General features: G+C 42.6%; 1 protein-coding gene across 3 annotated transcripts in view; it reads right to left on the bottom strand.

Annotated features, from left to right (window-relative positions):
* Positions 1-22,230, bottom strand: part of oca2 (oculocutaneous albinism II) — a 545,784-nt gene that overhangs the window by 76,585 nt on the left and 446,969 nt on the right. For all 3 annotated transcript variants that reach the window (XM_072576986.1, XM_072576990.1, XM_072576987.1), the window contains exon 23: positions 7,785-7,878. In XM_072576986.1, the coding sequence (XP_072433087.1) occupies positions 7,785-7,878 (94 nt within the window). The remainder of the gene's footprint in view (positions 1-7,784; positions 7,879-22,230) is intronic.

Below are 22,230 nucleotides of genomic sequence, written 5' to 3'. Positions count from 1 at the left end.
ATGATGTTGGTTGTTTTTCTGAGGCAGTGGGAAGTATAGATGGAGTCAATGGATGGGAGGCTGGCCTGTGTGATGGCCTGGGTTGTGTTCATGACTCTTTGTAGTTTCTTGTGATCTTCAGGATAACATTGGTGGATTTACACCATCCAAATTATCACAAGCTGAGTTGAGCAGATTCTACAGACATATGCCATTTCTGGAGCCCATGGAACTCAGAGTGATTGCGTACTGCTGTCAGATGGGGATTGGACTAAATTGTAAAAGAAAAACCCATAATCATTGATTTGAGTTACAGAAGGTTACCCAAGATAATGATTTGAAGTTTTTTTTTGCGTGGAGTACCAACTCTGCTGCTTAAGCCATGTAACTGTGTGGTTTCAGTTCAGTACTGCAATGTCAGACGGTTCCACGTTTAGAAGATGTTTTGAGTCTCTAAAACAAAAGAAATATTTTTAAGAGGAATCAAAAGGCTGTGGATTTTCAGTCATAAGAACTCAGATGAATAAATTGTTGGGATTCACAAGATTTGGAGTAGTGAAGAGTAGTGAAGTCAATGTAGATGTTCAGTCATGATTTCAATGAACATTAGCTGACCTAAGGAATTATACAATTTACTCCTAACTCTCATTTCTTACATAAGCAGGAAACCTTATCTTCTCCAAATTCACCACGTTCCAATGTTTCTCCCTTCAAAGCAAATTAATTTAAGTTCAGCTTCTTGAATGACAGCAATTGATCCTGATTCCATTCTTGCTCTTCAAAGATCCCACAGCCAATTCGGATTCTGTTGTTTCCTTACATCGTCACGCATACACCTTACACAGGGGTCGCTGAATAGCAATCATGGAGTCTCACATCATTCGCCAAAGAATGATAAGGCTGAGGTTGCGCCTCAGTAAAAGAGCTAACCTTTGGGCTATCTTAAGGCTGAGCCGGGGATGTCAATTTGACAGATTAATGCACATATTACTAATTTTGCATTCAAAAATTCAACATATTTGAGTACCTCCTTCATCACTGTTTTAACTCCTGTTTCAGCCATGATTATTTCAAAGTTAAAAATCACACAAAACCAGGTTATAGTCCAACAGGTTTATTTGGAAGCACTAGCTTTCGGAGCACTGCTCTTTCATCAGGTGGTTGTGGAATATAAGATTGTAAGACACAGAATTTATAGCAAAAGTTTATGGTGTGATGAAACTGAAATTATGTATTGAAAAAAGATCTGGATTAGTTGTTAAGTCTCTCATCTTTTAGAATGACCATGTTGGTTTCAGTTCTTTCATATGTAAATCGCAGAACTTTTTTAAAAGTTGCATTCTCCAGTGAACTTTAACAATTGGTGTTATGTGGCACAGTCTCACACCTTCAATACACAATCTGGGCCGACATGACACCAATTGTTAAAGTTCACTTGAGAATGTAACTTTTAAAATAGTTCTGCGATTTACATATGAAAGAACTGAAACCAACATGGTCATCCTAAAAGATGAGAGACTTAACAAACAATCCACGTCTTTTTCGATATTTAATTTCAGTTACATCACACTGTAAACTTTTTCTATAAATTCTGTGTCTTACAATCTTATTCTCCACAACCACCTGATGAAGGAGCAGCGCTCCGAAAGCTAGTGCTTCCAATTCAACCTGTTGGACTATAACCTGGTGCTGTGTGATTTTTAACTTTGTACACCCCAGTCCAACACCGACATTTCCAAATCATGATTATTTCAAAGACTTTGAATTAGTTGGCTTGTACAATTCAAAATGAACGGACTGCAACATTAACAACTGATCCACTCCTTCTTGTGCTATGCTTTCTAACATATCATACTCATTATATTTTCCAGTTCTACCTTTTTTTAATTAAATTTTGATTCCATGGCTGCACATTTGACACTTGGTAAATCGCAAATTCAAGTCACAACACAGGCTTTGAGCACATAAACGGCTGCAGTTCAATGACGTAATCAGGAAGGGCTAATTTATCAAAGCTGCCTTTTATACAAAACAAATTGACAGAAGATCTTCCTGTCCACCCAAGGAACTCATATACTCATTGAAGAAGAGCAGCAAAGATGGACAGGCCAACATATATATATATTATACAGCCAATGCTGATTAACCAGCCATATGCGTCATTTGCTAATTTTAGGAGCTTGTTCTATACAAATTGGCTGTCAAGTTTGCTTATGTAACTTCATTTCAAAAGAAGTTAAATCATTATGAAGTCTTGGTAGGGTCCTGGGTAGTGTTGGTGAATAGAGAGACCGAGGGGTTCAAGTACACAGTTCCTGGAAAGTTGTGTCATAGAAAGACAGGTTGGTAAAAAAAAACTCTTTGGCACACTTGCCTTCATTGTTCAGAACAATGAGAATAGGAGTTGGAACATTACCATGCGGCTGTACAGAACACTGGTGAGGCCACGTTTGGAGCATTTTTGCCATGCTTTACCTATTACCTATTATCTATGCTACTTAACTATGTGATCTGCTCGCAAAATACAGCTTTTCACTGTGCCTCAGTACACGTGACAATAACTTCAATTCATTCAATTCAATTCAACTGTGTACAGTTCTGGTCACCCTGCTATAGGAAGGATATTATTAAGCTGGAGAGGGTTCAGGAAAGATTTACAGAGATTTTACTGGGACTGGGGGGTTTGAGTTATAAGGAGAGGCTGGATAGGCTGACAGCTCAAGAGGTTTGTAAAATTATGAGGGGCATAATAATGAGGGTAAAGAGCAAAGATCTTTACTCTAGGGTAGGGGAGTTGAAAACTTAGAGGGCATAATTTTAAGGTGGGAGGAGAAAGATTTAAAAGGGATCTGACAGGCAATGTTTTCACACAGAGTGTGGGTCAAAAGTGAAATGAACTGCCAGAGAAATTGGTAGATGCAGGTACAGTTACAACATTTAAAAGACATTTGGACAGGTTCATGAATAGGAAAAGTTTCACAGGATATGGAGAAAGTGAGGACCGCAGATGTTGGAGATCAGAGTCGAGAGTGTGGTGCTGGAAAAGCACAGCAGGTCAGGCAGCATCCAAGGAGCAGGAGGGTTGACATTTCAGGATGAAGGGCTTATGCACGAAATGTCAATTCTCCTGCTCTTCAGAAGCTGCTTGACCTGCTGTGCTTTTCCAGCATCACACTCTTGACTTAGCGGGATATGGGCCAAGCGCAGGCAAATTGGACTGATTCAGCTTGAGAAACCTGGTCATATGGACGAGTTGGACTGAAGGGCCTGCTTCCGTGTTGTATCATGCTATCCTTTTGGATGTCCTGACGTTGAAAGGTGCTGTATAGAAACAAGCTCTTATTTTCATAACTGCCAATAGTTTTGCAGCCATATGCACTGCCATGCAAAGGCAGAAGCTCAGAGGTAATTAAAAATACTACCCTGTGTTAGACACTAATTAATACTGTACTGGTCTGGGTAAACACTTCCAAACAGATGAGAAAGGGCTTGGAGTTGAAAACATAGTACATGTTGAGAAATAATCAGCTATGGCCTCAGTAAAACACTAATGACCTACTGATAGATAGAATCACTCCTACTTGATCATTTCACAGTTCACTGAGAAATATTAATGGGTTTCTTTGAGGAAGCACTTGATTTGTTACAACTTTTTTTATATATAGATCCAGTACACTAATAGAAAGATTAAAAGACATACAAAAAAAAGTAATGATGCATTTTATGTTCAGGGCATTGAACCACAAAAATAGAATCACTTCACTCTGATGACCCAGTGATTGCCTTCTGTGTTGTGTAGTCAATAGATAAATGTTTCTGACCATCCTCTGCCTGAACAATGAGCAAAGGAAAAATATATGGCCAGAATTTCCTTGTTAAGAGGCCCCTCTCCCAATTGCTTCATACAGCCACCAACAGGTCCCAGTGCCAGTCTGTTATAATGTCAGGTTCAGGAATATTTCCTGTTGTTCTGCAGCGGCAAACACAACATTCTCAAAATCCGATGGTCCACTATGACATCTCTTAAGAGACGCTCTTCACCTAATAGGCCAGTGCTATGGACCAGACCAAACCCCCTCAAAACATATTAAAGAGATAGTCTGGACCCTACCTTTTCCTTATTTTAAAGGTAAGAATAAGGCATTGCGTTCCAGATGTAATTTGATTGGTCAAACTACTCAACTTATAGCAAAACACACTTTAGTTTACAGACAAAATAAAAATAAAATAACTGGCTTAACTGTAACTCTATCAAAATGTGAAACAAAATTGTAGTTATTTTAACAACTATTTAATTGTTCCAATACAGTAACATCCCATAAACACATCCTTGGCGAAAGCAAATTCAGTAAAATACAATGTATCACATACAATTCTAGCAGCAGGAAGAGAGCCCAGTTTTTAGCTGTAACAGAGAGAGGAATAAGAGCTTCCACATCCAATTTTCAGACCTCAGTAACTGCTGAAAGCTAAAACTGAAAGTCCTGGTTCTGTGGGAGCTTGAACCCACCCATTCAGGCTGCTTCTATTGTTCCAATTTTTTTTAAAAAAGCCCAGGGCTTCACAAACTTTATATTCTATTGGCTTTGAGTAGGCCACTTCACACCTCTGACTCAACAGTTCTCCATAAAACAAAAGACAAAGTACCCTTCTTAAGGTCGTTGTATCGTCTCAGCAGTTTCATGAAGAATCTTGTTTTCGGGGGCTGGTCAAGAGGAAAGAGAAATAAAAGGCTGGGAATAATGCCTTTCACTCAGTACAGGTGATTACAATGTTGCAGCACCACATTAGGTCCAGATGTATGGGAAAACATCAGAATTTTAAACCTTAGTCTCGGCTAATGTTACTCAAAATACTGAATCCCATTTCTGTGTTTGGAGAGAAGGGATTAATTTTGTATTTTTCTGGGAAATGAAAATAGGGAGGAAATGTTATTAAAAAATCCCAAGGCCTGACTTGCAGTGATTTTAAACATTAGTACAAATTCCTTGCTGCACACTGCATCAATGGCTGAAAAATTGCTTTGCTCGTTTTCAGGTAAATTCACAAATTCTCTCCTGCAGCAGGAGACTGTGAATCAAGAGAGCGAGGATCAAAGGTAGGTTCCCACTGGGAGTGTAAGCTCGATGAACGTACTCTTAATGTCATACATTTTCAGTTAGCTTTTTGCTGGAATGCATGTATAACATGAACGTACACCATGGGAAAGGCAAGTCTTTACTCACGATGATAACCTACAACTTCAGGCTCCCTCTACCACAACTAACAACATCAGAGCAGAAATCAAAGCCAATACACGAGGTTGTCTGACTATTAGAATATACAATAGCATTGGTAATTAGGAAGACAAATATATTGTTGTCATACCTCTCAAGAGGACTAGAACATAAAAGCAGGGCTGTACTTCTGAAGCTTGATAAGGCTCTGGTCAGACCACATTTAGAGCATTTTGAGCAATTTTGGGCCCCATACCTCAGGAAGGATATACTGGCCCTGGAGCAGGTCCAGAGGAGGTTCATGAGAACGATCCCAGGAATGAACATCTTAACACATGAGGAGCATTTAAGGATTCTGGGTTTTTCCTCGATGGAGTTTAGAAGGATGTGGGTGATCTGATTGAAACTTACAGAATACTGAATGGCCTGGACAGAGGGAATGTTGGGAAGATGTTTCCATTGGCAGGAGAGATGAGAACCCGAGGGCACAGCCTTAGAGTAAAGGGAAGAGCCTTTAGAATAGAGATAAGGAGAAACATCTTTAGCCAGAGAATTGGGAATCTGTGGAATTTATTGCCTCAGAGAGCTGTGGAGGTCAATTAATTGAGTATATTTAAAACAGAGGTAGATAGGTTCTTGATTGCCAAGAGGATCAAAGGTTATGGGGAGAAAGCAGGAGAATGGGGTTGAAAAACCTATCAGCCATGATCAAATGGTAAAGCAGACTCAATGGGCTGAATGGCCTAATTTCAGCTCTTATGGTCTCATGATGTTTATTTATCATATGTGATCCTACAGCAGAGAAACCAATTAGTCAGCTGACCAGTCTCTACTCCAGATAAGTCTCATCCCATTTCTTTCCAACTAACCCCATTAGCAGATACTTCCATTTCTTGCCATCTATTGTCCTCACCTAACTTCCCCTTCAATGTATCGATACTGTTTACCTGATGTAGTTCTTGTGATCAGGAGATCCTTGACATAGCCATACTTTGAAAGAAGATATTTCTCTTGAATTCCCTACTTGACTCATTAATGATTGCCTTCTTCTTCTGGTGTCTTGCTTTGATCCATAAGTTGAAGCATCTTGCATCATCCTTGGGAATTTTCTTTGAGCTTTTGCCAATGCCACTACATCCCTTTCTAAAATGAAGGCCAGAACTGTTCACAGCTCTCCAGTATTGTCCAACTAAAGTTCAACTGGGCAGAAGTGGTCCTGCAGATGTTGGAGCTTAGGGTGGTGCTGGAAAAGCACAGCAGGTCAGGCAGCATCCGAGGAGCAGGAAAATTGATGTTTCGGGCAAAAATCCTTCTTCAGGAATGGATGAAGGGCTTTTGCCCGAAATGTCGATTTTCCTGTTCGTTGGATGCTGCTTGACCTGCTGTGCTTTTCCAGCACCACTCTAATCTCAACTAAGGTTCAACACAGGTTTAACATAACATCCCTATTTTTCAATTCTATCCTTCTGGAATTGGAGCCTAAAGCTGAGTTTACATTTTCCATTCATGGACTTATTAGCCTCCGCTGCTGGATACATTGATTTATTAATAGGTATCTTTGGATCCTATGAGATATTGTGTTATATCTTTATTAACTCACTCACCAGCTTGCTATATTCATTAACACCAGGTTCCTATTCATTCATTTATTCATTCATAACCCTTTACTAACCCACTATTTACTATAACACTTTAATTCATTCATTCATAAAACCCCAGTTCTGTAGTATATTTTAATATCCAAATTTAAAAACAACCCTTTCAAACTCATGACTGTATTTTCACACCTTATCAGCCCTTGCTCCGAGCAGTGTTTACCTCTGAATAAGTGCAGCACACAGAACAATACCACTCCCATCAAGTCTCCACAAAATGGTATAATATTAATCAGCCCTTACCAACCATCTCCTGGACCTGAATAGATTCGCCAATTAGAAAGAACCTGTTAAATAAAACTCACGCCAGCAAATAGTAAATAAATCTCATAACCCAGCTGCAGTAATCAGTTTAATATCCTTTATTCTCTTATTAAGTAGATGTACAATTTCTAACTTATTTAGAGCATAGAGTCCTAGCATTTTGACTAATATTTGCTAATTTAAAAGACAAAAGGACTAACACCTCCTAATTATCCAAGCAGACCGGACAGACATCTCATCAGAAGTAGCAGCCAACATTGAGCACATTTTAACCCATCTCCTGTCTCCCAGTACAGAAGCCTGTCAAACCTTTGTGTACTATAGATAAAAGAATGTAACACCATAGTAATGGAATTTTAATATACGCAAGAACCATGTATAAAGGGGCTCTTGTAAGAGCTGTATTTCAGGATTCTATTGCTGCTTTGAACATTTGCTGTGATTGCTAAATAAAAGAGGCTATTTTCGCCACTCACTGATTCCAGTCGTTATTTGAACACGATCCCACAATACTATGCTTCTCTATTCTACTTAGACTCATTTTTGGTGCCATTAATGCTCTTACCACTAAAATGTATCTAAATTGTAATTCGTTCGCAAAACATATGTTCGTTCTAAGAGTGTATTTAGTGTCTTCTTGCATTTAGACAAAGTTTTCAAGACATTTTACCTGAAAAAGGCCATGAAGGAGAAGCCATAGCCATGTTGTTCTGCTATTCCTGCACATACCACATTGGTAGAAGCACCAATCAATGTCCCGTTGCCTGAAATGGGGAAAGGAAATTACACAAAGGTCAGAATAAAATGATATCAACATCAATGATCATGAGAGGCCAAACCCAAGATTAACACAGGAACCTAAATACGTAGACAATGTAAGGTAGATTTAAAAATAAATGCAATTTGTACTTCATGTGAGAGATACAAGCTTTGTAAATGAAGGCTTGGATGGATATGGCAAAATGTATATATATTCAAGCACAAAACTAAAAGGTGATAAGGAGAAGTATCCATTATAATTCCCCAATCTCTTGCAAACTGGTTCTGATAATTGGTCATGATTTGGAGATGCTGGTGTTGGACTGGGGTGTACAAAGATAAAAATCACACAACATGAGGTATAGTCCAACAGGTTTATTTGAAAGCACTAGCTTTCAGAGTGCTGCTCCCTCATCAGGTAGTTGTGGCACACTCCACAACCACCTGATGAAGGAGCGGTGCTCCGAAAGCTAGTGCTTCCAAATAAACCTGTTGGACTATAACCTGGTAATTGGTAACATTCTTCCTTCTGACTGGGAATGCTGTGTTTTAAAAGTCCACTGCGTAGTAAAGTTGAGTTTGTAACAAATATTGATTTTTAATTCATTGGCTGGTAATTGGACATTCAAGAAGGCAGATTATTTTTTAACAGCATAAAGTTGTTTTACCCTACAGCAACATGACCAATTCACATCAACAAATGCAGATGAATTAATAATTCAGTGTATTTGATGAGAACCTGAATTTGTTGCTGAATTTCACAGTGTTGAAGTACTGCCTAACTTTCAAAAGGATTTGTTTGTCTGCAAAGTGTTTTAAGATGTCCTGAAGGTGTGTATGTGCTACATTCCAACCTTGTTGGGAGGAGAAGGAACATCTGCAGAAACTTATCAAATATATATACGCTTACACACACACTTAATCACCTACAGTGTTTAATAATCGAAAGCTATAGGGGAGGTGATGGCCTAATGGCATTATCACTAGGCTACTCACCCAGAAACCCAGGTTCAAACCCCCCCCCCCCTCGGCAGATTGGTGGAATTTGAATTCAATACAAATCTGGAATTAAGATTCTAACAATGACTGTGAAGCTAGTTGCGATTGTCAGGGGAAAAACAATAGGCGAAAGTGAGGACTGCAGATGCTGGAGATTAGAGTGGTGCTGGAAAAGCACAGCAGGTCAGGCAGCATCTGAGGAGCAGATTACTCTGTTATCTGTCTTTGTGTTTGTGAACTACAAGTTCTTCTTCCTGGTTTGAGGAAGGATTGAATTTAGAATTCTGCTCTCATTAGAATTTACTTCAGGAACTCCTGATGAAGGGCTCCTGCCCAAAACATCGATTTTCCTGCTCCTCGGACGCTGCCTGACTGGCTGTGCTTTTCCAGCACCACTCTAATCCTAAGGGGAAAAAGAATGTAACACCATAGTAATGGAATTTTAGAATACCTAAAAACTGTATATAAAGGAGGTCTTGTAAGAGCTTGGGAAAAAAATCTGATTAACTCATGTCCTTTAGGGAAGGAAATGGCCTACATGTGACCTCCAGACCAGCCGCAATGTGGATGACACTTAACTGCCCTTTGTGTAATTAGGAATGGGCAATAAATCCAGCCAGCAATGCCCACAACCCATGAATACATTTTAACCAACACACCATTAAAATTTAACTGCTTGAACAATGAGAACGTATCATTTAAGATAGCTCTTAAATGTTTGCTCTTGCCTGCTACAGAACTGGTTCTGGGGGAGGCCTGGTGGCTCAGTGGTTCGCACTTGCTGCCTCGCAAAACCAGGGACCCGGTTCAATTCCCGCCTCGGGCAACTGTCTGTGTGGAGTTTGCACATTCTCCCATGTCTGCATGGGTTTCTTCCGGGTGCTCTGGTTTCCTCCCACACTCCAAAAATGTGCAGGTCAGGTGAATTGACCATGCCAAATTGCCCGTGGTGTTGGTTGGGGTAAATATAGGCTAGGGGAATGGGCCTGGGTGGGTTACTCTTCGGAGTGTCGGTGTGGACTAGTTGGGTCAAAGGACCTGTTTCCACACTGTACGGAATCTAACCTAATCTATCTCCAGACAAGTTTATTAAGTTCTACTTGGAACACACAATTACTGGCAGTTAGAGCTAGAGATCACATACCAAGCAAAAGTCCTTTGAGTTTTGAAGCATATGTTTGCTCTTGCCTGCTACAGAACTGGTTCAGGCGCTGAGGAGCAAAGTGAGGTCCCTTTTGACTCTCTCTCCCTCCCCAGAAAACTTCTACATTCAGGCCCTGCCAACAATATTGAGGCTATGTGCAGCAAGCAGAAACAACTCATCTCCACAGCTGTCTCTCCTGGGGCAAAAAAACAACTTTGGTGTGTATCTCTTTAAATCAGAAACTTCAAGCCCAAGGTCATCCTTTTACACCAAACCATGGACTTTCTACTCTCCCTACCTTTCCTTTATATGGATTTTACTTTGGTCAATCTATTCTGTCTTACTCCGTTATCTGTCTTTGTGTTTGTGAACTACCAGTTCCTCCTTGTTTGGGAAAGGATTGAATTAGAATTCTGCTCTCATTAGAATTTACATCAAACCCTGACCCTGTGTGCGCTTTTTTTGGTAGAAGTAAATTTCTGCTGTCCTCAACAAAATTCACATCAACAAATGCAGATGAATTAATAATTCAGTGTATTTGGTGAGAACCTGAATTGGTTGCTGAATTTCACAGTGTTGGAGTACTGTCTAACTTTCAAAAGGATTTACTTGGCTGCAAAGTGTTTTATCATAGAGTCATAGAGATGTACAGTACGGTAACAGACCCTTCGGTCCAACCTGTCCATGCCGACCAGATATCCCAACCCAATCCAGTTAGGATGTCCTGAGAACATTAAACATATGGGTGCAAAGGAGGATGAACATAAGAACAAGGGAGAGGAGTAGATAATTCAGCCCCTTGAGGCTGCTTCGCCATTTGATACGATCATGATTTATCTCAACAACATTTTCCTGCCCACTTTTCATAACCTTTCAGCCCATTTCTAGTTAAAAAGCTATCTCCTCCTTAAATTCACATAATCACCCAGCATCCATCGCACTCTGGGCGCAGTGAATTCCACATTTCTTCCCATTTCTGTTTTAAATCTGTTACCCCTTATCATAAAATTATGCCTCCTCTAGCTTATCTCTCCACGCTTCAGGCTCACTGCCTTTATTCCTGATGAAGGGCTTTTGCCCGAAATGTCGATTTCAAAGCTCCTTGGATGCTGCCTGAACTGCTTTGCTCTTCCAGCACCACTAATCCAGTATTTGGTTTTCAGCATCTGCAGTCATTGTTTTTACCCTATAAAACTATACCCTGTCATTCTAGGTGTTTCAATAATGCCAACTCATGCCTGCAGGTTTGCTACATGCCAGATATATTGATCAATTTTGCTAAATTGGAAATCTGGGGAAAAAAAACAAGAGATAGCGTTGGTATATCAACACCCAGAACAAAAGTAATATGCTTCAACTGAAGGTGAGATTCTCTGTGGCAGTCTTCAATGGGAGGTATGTTCCTCAAAAAAGGGTTAGTAATGTTCCTAACCGCTTAATTTTCCCTGAACACTTTAAAAAGGGTCTCATGCCAGGATTTTAAGACAATAGGCCCCTGTGAATATGGGCTTAGACCCACATCAAAGACTAACCAGAAACTGGTTTTGGTGAGTGGAAGGATGGTCATTGGCCGTGACACAAACCTCCCACATTTTTCTGCAGCCAGTGCTGCAGCACTTTGTTTATCAAACTGAGTGACTGAACAGGGCCTCAATTAAAAATATAGAATGGCAAATAGGAGCAGGAGGCAGCTATTCAACATGGTCAAGGCTAACCACCAGTTATTCCCTGTTTCTGGTTGATCACTTTAGCTCTCAGAACTATATTGAGCTCCTTAAAAACACTCATTATTTCAGCCTCAACCACTTTCTATGTCAGAGAATTTCACAAGTTCATCCCTCCCTGGTGAAGAAATTTCTCATTTCAGTCCAAAATGGCCTACTACATATCCTGAGGCTTTGACCCCTAGTTCTGGTCTCCCTGTTACTGGGAACACCTCTCCTGATCTTAGCTTATCTCGCCTTGCTAGAATTTTCTTGGTTTTGATGAGTTCCTCATTCATTCTTCAGAATTCCAATGGATATGGTCCCAACTAATCTAAGGTAGCTCAGTGGTTAGCTCTGTTGCCTCACAGCGCCAGGGACCTGGGTTTGATTCCACCTTTGGGTGACTGTATGGAGTTTGCACGTTCTCCTCATGTCTGTGTGGGATTCCTCCTACAGTCCAAAGATTAGGTGGATTGGCCATGCTAAATTGTCTGTAGTGTCCAGGGTTGGCCATTAGGATTGGGGGTGGGATGTTCTTCACAGGGTTGGTGTGGACTGAATGGCCTGCTTCCACAATGTAGGGATTCTATGATTGTAAATTTCTTTATCATTGCCATCACAGGAATCAGTCTGGTAAATCTTTTCTGCACTCTCTCCTTAGCCAGAATGTCCTTCCACAGTTTAGGACTGCACATAGTATTCCAGGTGCAATCTCACTAAGGCCCTGTACAATTGCAGTCCTGTATTCACATCCTCTTGCTATGAAGCCCAACATACCATTTGTCTTCATCACTACCTGCTGCACCTGTGTGCTTGCTTTCACCCACTGGTGTACAAAGATACGCAACTCTTCTTACGCCTCAGTTAACGAGCATTTATTCCACAAGACAGTACCCCAACTGGCGCAACACTTTCACGGTACTGCAGTGAAATGGCAGCCTTGAATATGTAAAAGATGCTGATAATTCAGTGAAGGGAATGGATTGCTAAATCAGCCCTGGCACACTGTTGATAAAATGCCAATATGTTTTGAGAGCTGTCAATTAACATGCTTACTCTAGATTGGAGTTTAAATTCACTAACGTTACTGTATGAATCTATATTGGATTTACAGCAAATTCCTCTAACCTGCTTATGTTAAGTAATGCCTCTATTAAAATAGAGAGGAAGAGCAAGTTGATACAAGTAGCTATTTCTTATTCATACAGTAATGTCGTTTACAGTGATTTCCACCAAGAGCACCATTTCAATTTTAAAATGGGCCCTCAATCACACGTTCAGCACATTTCAATTTCAGCTTCACCTCCAAGTTTGTGTGTTTCTCAGTGATGGTCATAAAATGGTGCTTCAATTGTGATTTCCTGTTATCCTGTCCAATTAACAACAGATTCCTCACTGCTTGTTGACTGGGCTCTCATTTTCCAAACACTGATTAACTTTTGTTTTCAAGAGAGGCATGTTCCTGTTCATGCAGCACAGCCTGCATCTCCTGGAAGACTGTGTACCTGCTTCCTCAAGTAAACTCAATCAACGTGTGGCTGCTGAAGCAGGTATCAGTCTGATGCACTTTATCCCTGTGTTACTGGGGGGGAAGAAAAACAATCAGCACTGATAGCATCAGGCCTCCAATCAATAGAAGCTGACATAATTCAGGTGATTAGGCCTTGATGTTGTCACTAGTTTCTTGTTTTCTCCATTCATGGTGCCAATTTTCAGCCAGCCTGCACATCTCATCCTTGTTTTAGGACAGAAAATCTCTAATTAAAAATCTCATACTGCCTCAAGAACACAGACAAAAGTTCCCCTTGCTTCAAAAGCCTTCAAATCTTTAAGGAATAATTTTTGAATAGGTCAATATTTCATTGGTGTGCAGCAAGGGCTTTAGATTAGATTCAATTCCCTACAGTATGGAAACAGGCCCTTCGGCCCAACAAGTCCACACCAACCCTCTGATGAGTAACCCACCCAGACCCATTTCCTTCTGACTAATGCACCTAACACTATGGGCAATTTAGCATGGCCAACTCACCTGACCTGCACATCTTTGGACTGTGGGAGGAAACCAGAGCAAACCCACACAGACAGCCACCCAAGGCTGGAATTGAACCTGGGACCCTGGCACTGTGAGGCAGCAGTGCTAACCACTGAGCCATCGTGCCACATTTCTCAAAATGCGATGCATCTTTCCCACCAATGTTCTTCCTTACTATCTTATTTCTTTCAAACCCACCACTATCTAGAAGGTCAGAGGTAGCAGCTACAGATAAGAGGAGCTGATAGTTTAGTGGTATTATCACCAGACTCTTAGTCTGGGAGGTCCAGGCAATGTCCTGGGGATCTGGGTTCAAATCCTATTATGGCAGATGGTGAATTTGATTAAAAGTTTGGGATTTTGAGTCTGATGATAACTACAAAACTATTGTTGTTTGTTGGAGAAAAAAACCCATCTGGTTCACTAATGACCTTTAAGGAAGGAAATCTGCTGTCCTTACCTGGTCTGCCCACTGTGTGACTTCAGACCCATTGCAATATGGTTGACTGTCAACTGGCCTCTGGGCAATTAGGGATTTCCGATAAATACTGGTCTGGCCAGTGACATCCATGTCCCATGAATGAATTTTAAAACTAACCTACCATCTATAAGTCCTCCTCTGAGCCATTCACCATCCTTACTTGGAAATATATCGCTGTCACAATTCAGGAATTGCCTCCCTATTTGCACAGTGGGTCTACCCATGATACATCGACTGCAGAGGTTAAGGCAACCCACTTCCTCAAGGGTAATTCGGGATGGATATTTAATACCAGCCCAGCTAGTGACACTCATGCCCTATGAGTGATGTCTTAAAAATGTGCAAGGTATAAAATTGTGCATCAGTAGATGGTTTTACCACAGGATGAATCACTCCCTATCTTCGATAAATACTGGGAGTTACAGAGGGCCATTGGAAGCACTGGTACTATCCTCCTAGATAGTTCAGCATAGACTGATAATCCAACTTTAGACTTTCCTAGTCTATATAACTCAACCGCTCACTGAATGACTTCTTTATCCATCCTAAAGAGTTGATGGAACACACATCCTAGTGATTGCTGAAGCTTGGAAACATGAACTTTCTCTATACTCCTGGTAGCTGTATATTTACAAACATTTAATTATATTTATTGATAAGGTGTAGGCATCGCTGGTTAAGCTGGCATTTATTAACAATTCCGATTGCCCTTGAGAAGGTGATGATGAGCTAACTTTTTCAACAGCTGCAGCTCTTGGGGTGTGGAAACACCCATAGTACTGTTACGGAAGGAGACCCAGGATTTTGACCCAGTGACAGTGAAGAAACAATGACACAGTTCCAAGTTAGGATGGTGTGGGTCTATCAAAAGTTGAGAGGCGATTATGTTGCCAGGGTTGGAGGATCTGAGCTACAGGGAGAGGCTGAACAGGCTGGGGCTGTTTTCCCTGGAGCATAGGAGAGTGAGGGGTGACCTTATAGAGGTTTACAAAATTATGAGGGGCATGGATAGGGTAAATAGACAAAGTCTTTTCCCTGGGGTCGGGGAGTCCAGAACTAGAGGGCATAGGTTTAGGGTGAGAGGGGAAAGATATAAAAGAGACCGAAGGGGCAACTTTTTCACGCAGAGGGTGATACGTGTATGGAATGAGCTGCCAGAGGATGTGGTGGAGGCTGGTACAATTGCAACATTTAAGAGGCATTTGGATGGGTATATGAATAGGAAGGGTTTGGAGGAATATGGGCCGGGTGCTGGCAGGTGGGGCTAGATTGGGTTGGGATATCTGGTCGGCATGGACGGGTTGGAACAAAGGGTCTGTTTCCCTGCTGTATGACTCTATGACTATAATGCCACTTTTGAGTCCATTATGATAATCAAAGACCAAAATGTTACCTTGAACTCGTTTTTCAATTATTTTGTTTCTTTTGCAAGTTAAATGTCAACTTGGTTGTTGGGCTGGGTGTCCTTGACTCCATAAACTCTGCTACAATTTCTGAACTCTATATTTGCAAAGTGAGTTCACATGATGTGAATTGACTTCATTTGGGATACGGTATATTGGAGAGAAGGAGGAAGAGAGGAGACCTGATTGAGGTGTACAAGATAATGAGAGGAATAGATAGGGTCAATAGCCAGGGACTTTTCCCCAGGCAGGATTGACTGGTACAAGAAGTCATAGTTTGAAGATATTAGGAGGAAGGTATAAAGGAGATGTCAGAGGTAGGTTCTTGACGCAGAGAGTTGTGAATGCATGGAATGTTTTGCCAGCTGTGGTGGTAGAAGCAGAGTCATTGGGGACATTTAAGTGACTGCTGGACATGCACATGGATAGCAAGGTAAAAACAATGACTGCAGATGCTGAAAATCAAATACTGGATTAGTGGTGCTGGAAGAGCACAGCAGTTCAGGCAGCATCCAACGAGCAGCGAAATCAACGTTTCGGGCAAAAGCCCTTCATCAGGAATAAAGGCAGTGAGCCTGAAGCATGGAGAGATAAGCTAGAGGAGGGTGGGGGTGGGGAGAGAGTAGCATAGAGTACAATGGGTGAGTGGGGGAGGAGATGAAGGTGATAGGTCAAGGAGGAGAGGGTGGAGTGGATAGGTGGAAAAGAAGATAGGCAGGTCGGACAAGTCAAGGAGACAGTAACTGAGCTGGAAGTTTGAAACTAGGATGAGGTGGGGGAAGGGGAAATGAGGAAGCTGTTGAAGTCCACATTGATGCCCTGGGGTTGAAGTGTTCTGAGGCGGAAGATGAGGCGTTCTTCCTCCAGGCGTCTGGTGGTGAGGGAGCAGCGGTGAAGGAGGCCCAGGACCTCCCTAGTCCAGGAACTCCCCACATACGTTCGAGACACCACCCACGCCCTCCACCTCCTCCAAGACTTCCGTTTCCCTGGCCCCCAACACCTTATCTTCACCATGGATATCCAATCCCTCTACACCTCCATTCGCCATGACCAGGGCCTCCAAGCCCTCCGTTTCTTCCTCTCCAGACGTCCCCAACAGTACCCTTCCACTGACACTCTCATTCGTTTGGCCGAACTGGTCCTCACCCTTAACAATTTCTCCTTTGAATCCTCCCACTTCCTCCAGACCAAAGGGGTAGCCATGGGCACATGTATGGGCCCCAGCTATGCCTGTCTCTTTGTTGGCTATGTAGAACAGTTGATCTTCCGTAATTACACCGGCACCACTCCCCACCTCTTCCTCCGCTACATTGATGACTGCATTGGCGCCACCTCGTGCTCCCGCGAGGAGGTTGAGCAATTCATCAACTTCACCAACACTTTCCACCCTGACCTTAAATTTACCTGGACTATCTCTGACACCTTGCTCCCCTTCCTGGACCTCTCCATCTCCATTAGTGACGACCGACTTGACACTGACATTTTTTACAAACCCACCGACTTCCATAGCTACCTGGATTACACCTCTTTCCACCCTATCTCTTGCAAAAATGCCATCCCGTATTCCCAATTTCTCCGCCTCCGCCGTATCTGCTCCCAGGAGGACCAGTTCCACCATCGGACACACCAGATGGCCTCCTTCTTTAGAGACCGCAATTTCCCTTCCCACGTGGTTAAAGATGCCCTCTAACGCATCTCGTCCACATCCCGCACCTCCGCCCTCAGACCCCACCCCTCCAACCGTAACAAGGACAGAACGCCCCTGGTGCTCATCTTCCACCCTACAAACCTTTGCATCAACCAAATCATCCACCGACATTTCCGCCACCTCCAAAAAGACCCCACCACCAGGGATATATTTCCCTCCCCACCCCTTTCCGCCTTCCGCAAAGACCGTTCCCTCTGTGACTACCTGGTCAGGTCCACACCCCCCTACGACCCACCCTCCCATTCTGGCACTTTCCCCTGCCACCGCAGGAACTGTAAAACCTGTGCCCACATCTCCTCCCTCACCTCTATCCAAGGCCCTAAAGGAGCCTTTCACATCCATCAAAGTGTCACCTGCACATCCACCAATATCATTTATTGTATCCGTTGCTCCCGATGTGGTCTCCTCTACATTGGGGAGACTGGGCGCCTCCTAGCAGAGCGCTTTAGGAAACATCTCCGAGACACCCGCACCAATCAACCAAACCGCCCCGTGGCCCAAAATTTCAACTCCCCCTCCCACTCTGCCGAGGACATGGAGGTCCTGGGCCTCCTTCACCGCCGCTCCCTCACCACCAGACGCCTGGAGGAAGAACGCCTCATCTTCCGCCTCGGAACACTTCAACCCCAGGGCATCAATGTGGACTTCAACAGCTTCCTCATTTCCCCTTCCCCCACCTCATCCTAGTTTCAAACTTCCAGCTCAGTTACTGTCTCCTTGACTTGTCCGACCTGCCTATCTTCTTTTCCACCTATCCACTCCACCCTCTCCTCCTTGACCTATCACCTTCATCTCCTCCCCCACTCACCCATTGTACTCTATGCTACTCTCTCCCCACCCCCACCCTCCTCTAGTTTATCTCTCCATGCTTCAGGCTCACTGCCTTTATTCCAGATGAAGGGCTTTTGCCCGAAACGTTGATTTCGCTGCTCGTTGGATGCTGCCTGAACTGCTGTGCTCTTCCAGCACCACTAATCCAGTTTATGCACATGGATAGCAATGAGTTGAGCGGTGCATAGGTTAAATTACTATATTTTACATTCGGATTAAATCTTGGCACAACATTGAGGGCCAAAGGGCCTTTTCTGTGCTGTAATTTTCTATGTTCTATGTTCTAAATGCTACATGGCAAAAAATAGATCAAACCCAAATTAGAAATTGAAAATCCCAAAGCTTTTCAAGAGAAATGTTCTGACCTGAGCCTTTGGCTGATGTGCTTTAACACACAGTTACATTTAAACTCTTGATATCAAAGAAACTCATTAGAATTTTTTTTAAAAGCAAAGGAATTCTCAATTTTTGCCATGGAATTTTCAAATTTATTCTTTCACAGGCTGTCAGCAACACTCGCAAGGACAATACATTATCCACCCCAACTATTCTTGAAATGAGTGGCTTCCTAGGCCATTTCAGAGTGAAGTTACGACTATCCACATCCATATACATTGTAAATCGCACATTGGCCAGATTCGATAAGAGTGGCAGATTTCCTTCGTAAAGGACACAAATGAAACAGATGGGTTCTGCTAAAGTGCTTTGTGTTTCCATTAGCTTGTTCTACTCGTTATTTCCTCTTAGGATCCCTACAGTGCAGAAGCAAGCCATTCGGCCCATCAAGTCCACATCAACCGTCTGAACAGCATCACACCCAGACCCACCACCATATCCCTCTAATTCTGCCTTTTGACTAATCCACGTAGCCTGCGCACTATGGGCAATTTAGCATGGCCAAGACACTTAGCTTGCACATCTTTGGTCCATGGGAGGAAACCAGAGCACCTGGAATAAAACTACGCAGACACAGGGAGAATATGCTAACTCCACATGGTCAGTCGCCTCAGGCTGGAATTGAACCTGTGCCCCTAGTGCTGCGAGGCAGCAGAAGACTGGAGGATGGCAAATGTGGTGCCATTGTTTAAGAAGGGCAGCAAAGACAAGCCAGGGAACTAACGACCGGCAAGCCTGACCTCGGTGGTGGGCAAGTTGTTGAATGGAATCCTTAAGGGACAGGATGTACATGTATTTGGAAAGTCAAGGACTAATTAGGGATAGTCAACATGGCTTTGTGCGTGGGAAATCATGTCTCACAAACTTGATTGAGTTTTTTGAAGAAGTAACAAAGAAGATTGATGGGGGCAGAGCAGGAGATGTAATCTATATGGACTTCAGTAAGGCGTTCGATGAGGTTCCCCATGGGAGATTGATTAGCAAGGTTAGATCTTATGGAATACAGGGAGAACTAGCCATTGGATACAGAACTGGCTCAAAGGTAGAAGACAGAGGGTGGTGGTGGAGGGTTGTTTTTCAGCTTGGAGGCCTGTGACCAGTGGAGTGCCACAAGGATCGGTGCTGGGCCCTCTACTTTTTGTCATTTACATAAATGATTTGGATGCGAGCATTAGAGGTACAGTTAGTGAGTTTGCAGATGACACCAAAATTGGAGGTGTAGTGGACAGTGAAGCGGGTTACCTCAGATTACAACAAGATCTTGACCAGATGGGCCAATGGACTGAGAAGTGGCAGATGGAGTTTAATTCAGATAAATGCGAGGTGCTGCATTTTGGGAAATCAAATCTTAGCAGGACTTATACACTTAATGGTAAGGTCCTAGGGAGTGTTGCTGAACAAAGAGACCTTGGAGTGCAGGTTCATAGCTCCTTGAAAGTGGAGTCGCAGGTAGATAGGATAGTGAAGAAGGCGTTTGGTATGCTTTCCTTTACTGGTCAGAGTATTGAGTACAGGAGTTGGGAGGTCATGTTGCAGCTAAACAGGACATTGGTTAGGCCACTGTTGGAATATTGCGTGCAATACTGATCTCCTTCCTATTGGAAAGATGTTGTGAAACTTGAAAGGGTTCAGAAAAGATTTACAAGGATGTTGTCAGGGTTGAAGGATCTGAGCTACAGGGAGAGGCTGAACAGGATGGGGCTGTTTTCCCTGGAGCTTTGGAGACTGAGAGGTGACCTTATAGAAGTTTACAAAATTATGAGGGGCATGGATAGGATAAATAGACAAAGTCTTTTCCCTGGGGTGGGGGAGTCCAGAACTAGAGGGCATAGGTTTAGAGTGAGAGGGGAAAGATATAAAAGAGACCGAAGGGGCAACTTTTTCACGCAGAGGGTGGTACGTGTATGGAATGAGCTGCCAGAGGATGTGGTGGAGGCTGGTACAATTGCAACATTTAAGAGACATTTGGATGGGTATATGAATAGGAAGGGTTTGGAGGGATATGGGCCGGGTGCTGGCAGGTGGGACTAGATTGAGTTGAGATATCTGGTCGGCATGCATGGGTTGGACCGAAGGGTCTGTTTCCATGCTGTACATCTCTCTGACTCTACTAACCACTGAGCCACACGCCATTGCATGAGGTGATGTACCAGGCTGAACTTCAGACTTTTGAATCTCTGGTGGCTTTGTTGTACTTTGTCAAGAGAAGTTCTATCAATCAGTCAACTTTTTGTACTGATTGGTCTTTCTCAGACTGCAGCTTGCTTGCAACATCAAAAGACAGAATATCACTCAGCCAGGCACTCAATCACCTTTGATATCTTGTGCTGTCAGTTCTAAATATGTAGCTTTGAATCAACAGGTCCTTACTGTCCCTTGCCTTGTATTGTACTGTCAATCTATATTTAAGCAGTTTAAACACAATGCGCTACTATCTTGTGTGGCATTTCATACAGTGATCCATTCATACCTCTCCCCGCCGCATTACTGTGTGCCTACAAAAATTGGCGGAATTTGTAACCTTCAAATACTGCAACTGTCACTTCTCTCTCTAATTGGGCACGTTTACACTCTGTTAGTAGATATTTGTGTGTTGCATTCAGAAAAGGCTTCATTCTCATCAAATAACCCCTCAGCTTCCAATGTCAAGTTGATGGCATTGCACCTCATCCAGAATGGTTTGCTCACCTCACACTCTATTACTGTCACCGTTTCATTTACATTACAGGATATACCATGCCCATGAGGGCAGAGAGATGCTGGGTCTATTTCAGATTGTTTTCAGACTCCTTTGTGACTGCACATTCCGAACTCTCAGCCATTCTCGCCTGGAAGTGCATGGGCAGCTGATGCTTTGTAACACTACCACCTGCAAGCCACTCACTATCTTGACTTCCTTCACTGTCGCTAGGTGAAAATCCTGGATCTCCCTCTCTAACAGCACTGTGGATGTCCTGCACCTAAAGGACTAGTGCTTTAAGAATTTAATTCACCACCATCTTCCTGAGGGCAATTAGGGTTAGGGAGTATGTGCTTGCCTAGCCAATGATGCCACCATCCCATGAACAACTTTTTTTGAAAAACCTCTGTACCAATTGACAATTTGACCTACTAAATCACCATTAAAGATACCATTGCAACTTGTTTTCAACTATCTAATTCCTTCCTCTGTTTCCAATTATTGTACTAACTCTTCTCTTTGACTGATGCAGTGCAATTTGACACAGTTGCTACTATCTAAGATCCATTATTGACAAAGCTAGTTCGAATTTTTTGAGTTGATTGAATGAAGTAGAATTTTAGGTTCTTTCCCATTGCTACTTTACTGTCTTCTGTTTCTCTGCAAGTATCAACTATTTACTGGAGAGTTACATTTGTCTCAGAACTGGCTATTTATTAGGGGAGAAAGTGAGGACTGCAGATGCTGGAGTTCAGAGCTGAAAATGTGTTGCTGGAAAAGCGCATCAGGTCAGGCAGCATCCAAGGAGCAGGAGAATCGACGTTTCGAGCATGAGCCCTTCTCCTGCTCCTTGGATACTGCCTGACCTGCTGCGCTTTTCCAGCAACACATTATCAGCTCTGGCTATTTATTACTCTGACTACAGTTGTATTTTTAATGAGGTTGTGTATAGGGATTCACAAGACTAGACGCATTTT

The sequence above is a fragment of the Chiloscyllium punctatum genome, chromosome 9 (assembly GCF_047496795.1).
Source record: "Chiloscyllium punctatum isolate Juve2018m chromosome 9, sChiPun1.3, whole genome shotgun sequence".
NCBI lineage: Eukaryota > Metazoa > Chordata > Chondrichthyes > Orectolobiformes > Hemiscylliidae > Chiloscyllium > Chiloscyllium punctatum.
The sequence above is the reverse complement of the archived record's forward strand: the minus strand, read 5'-3'. Positions and strand labels throughout refer to the sequence as shown.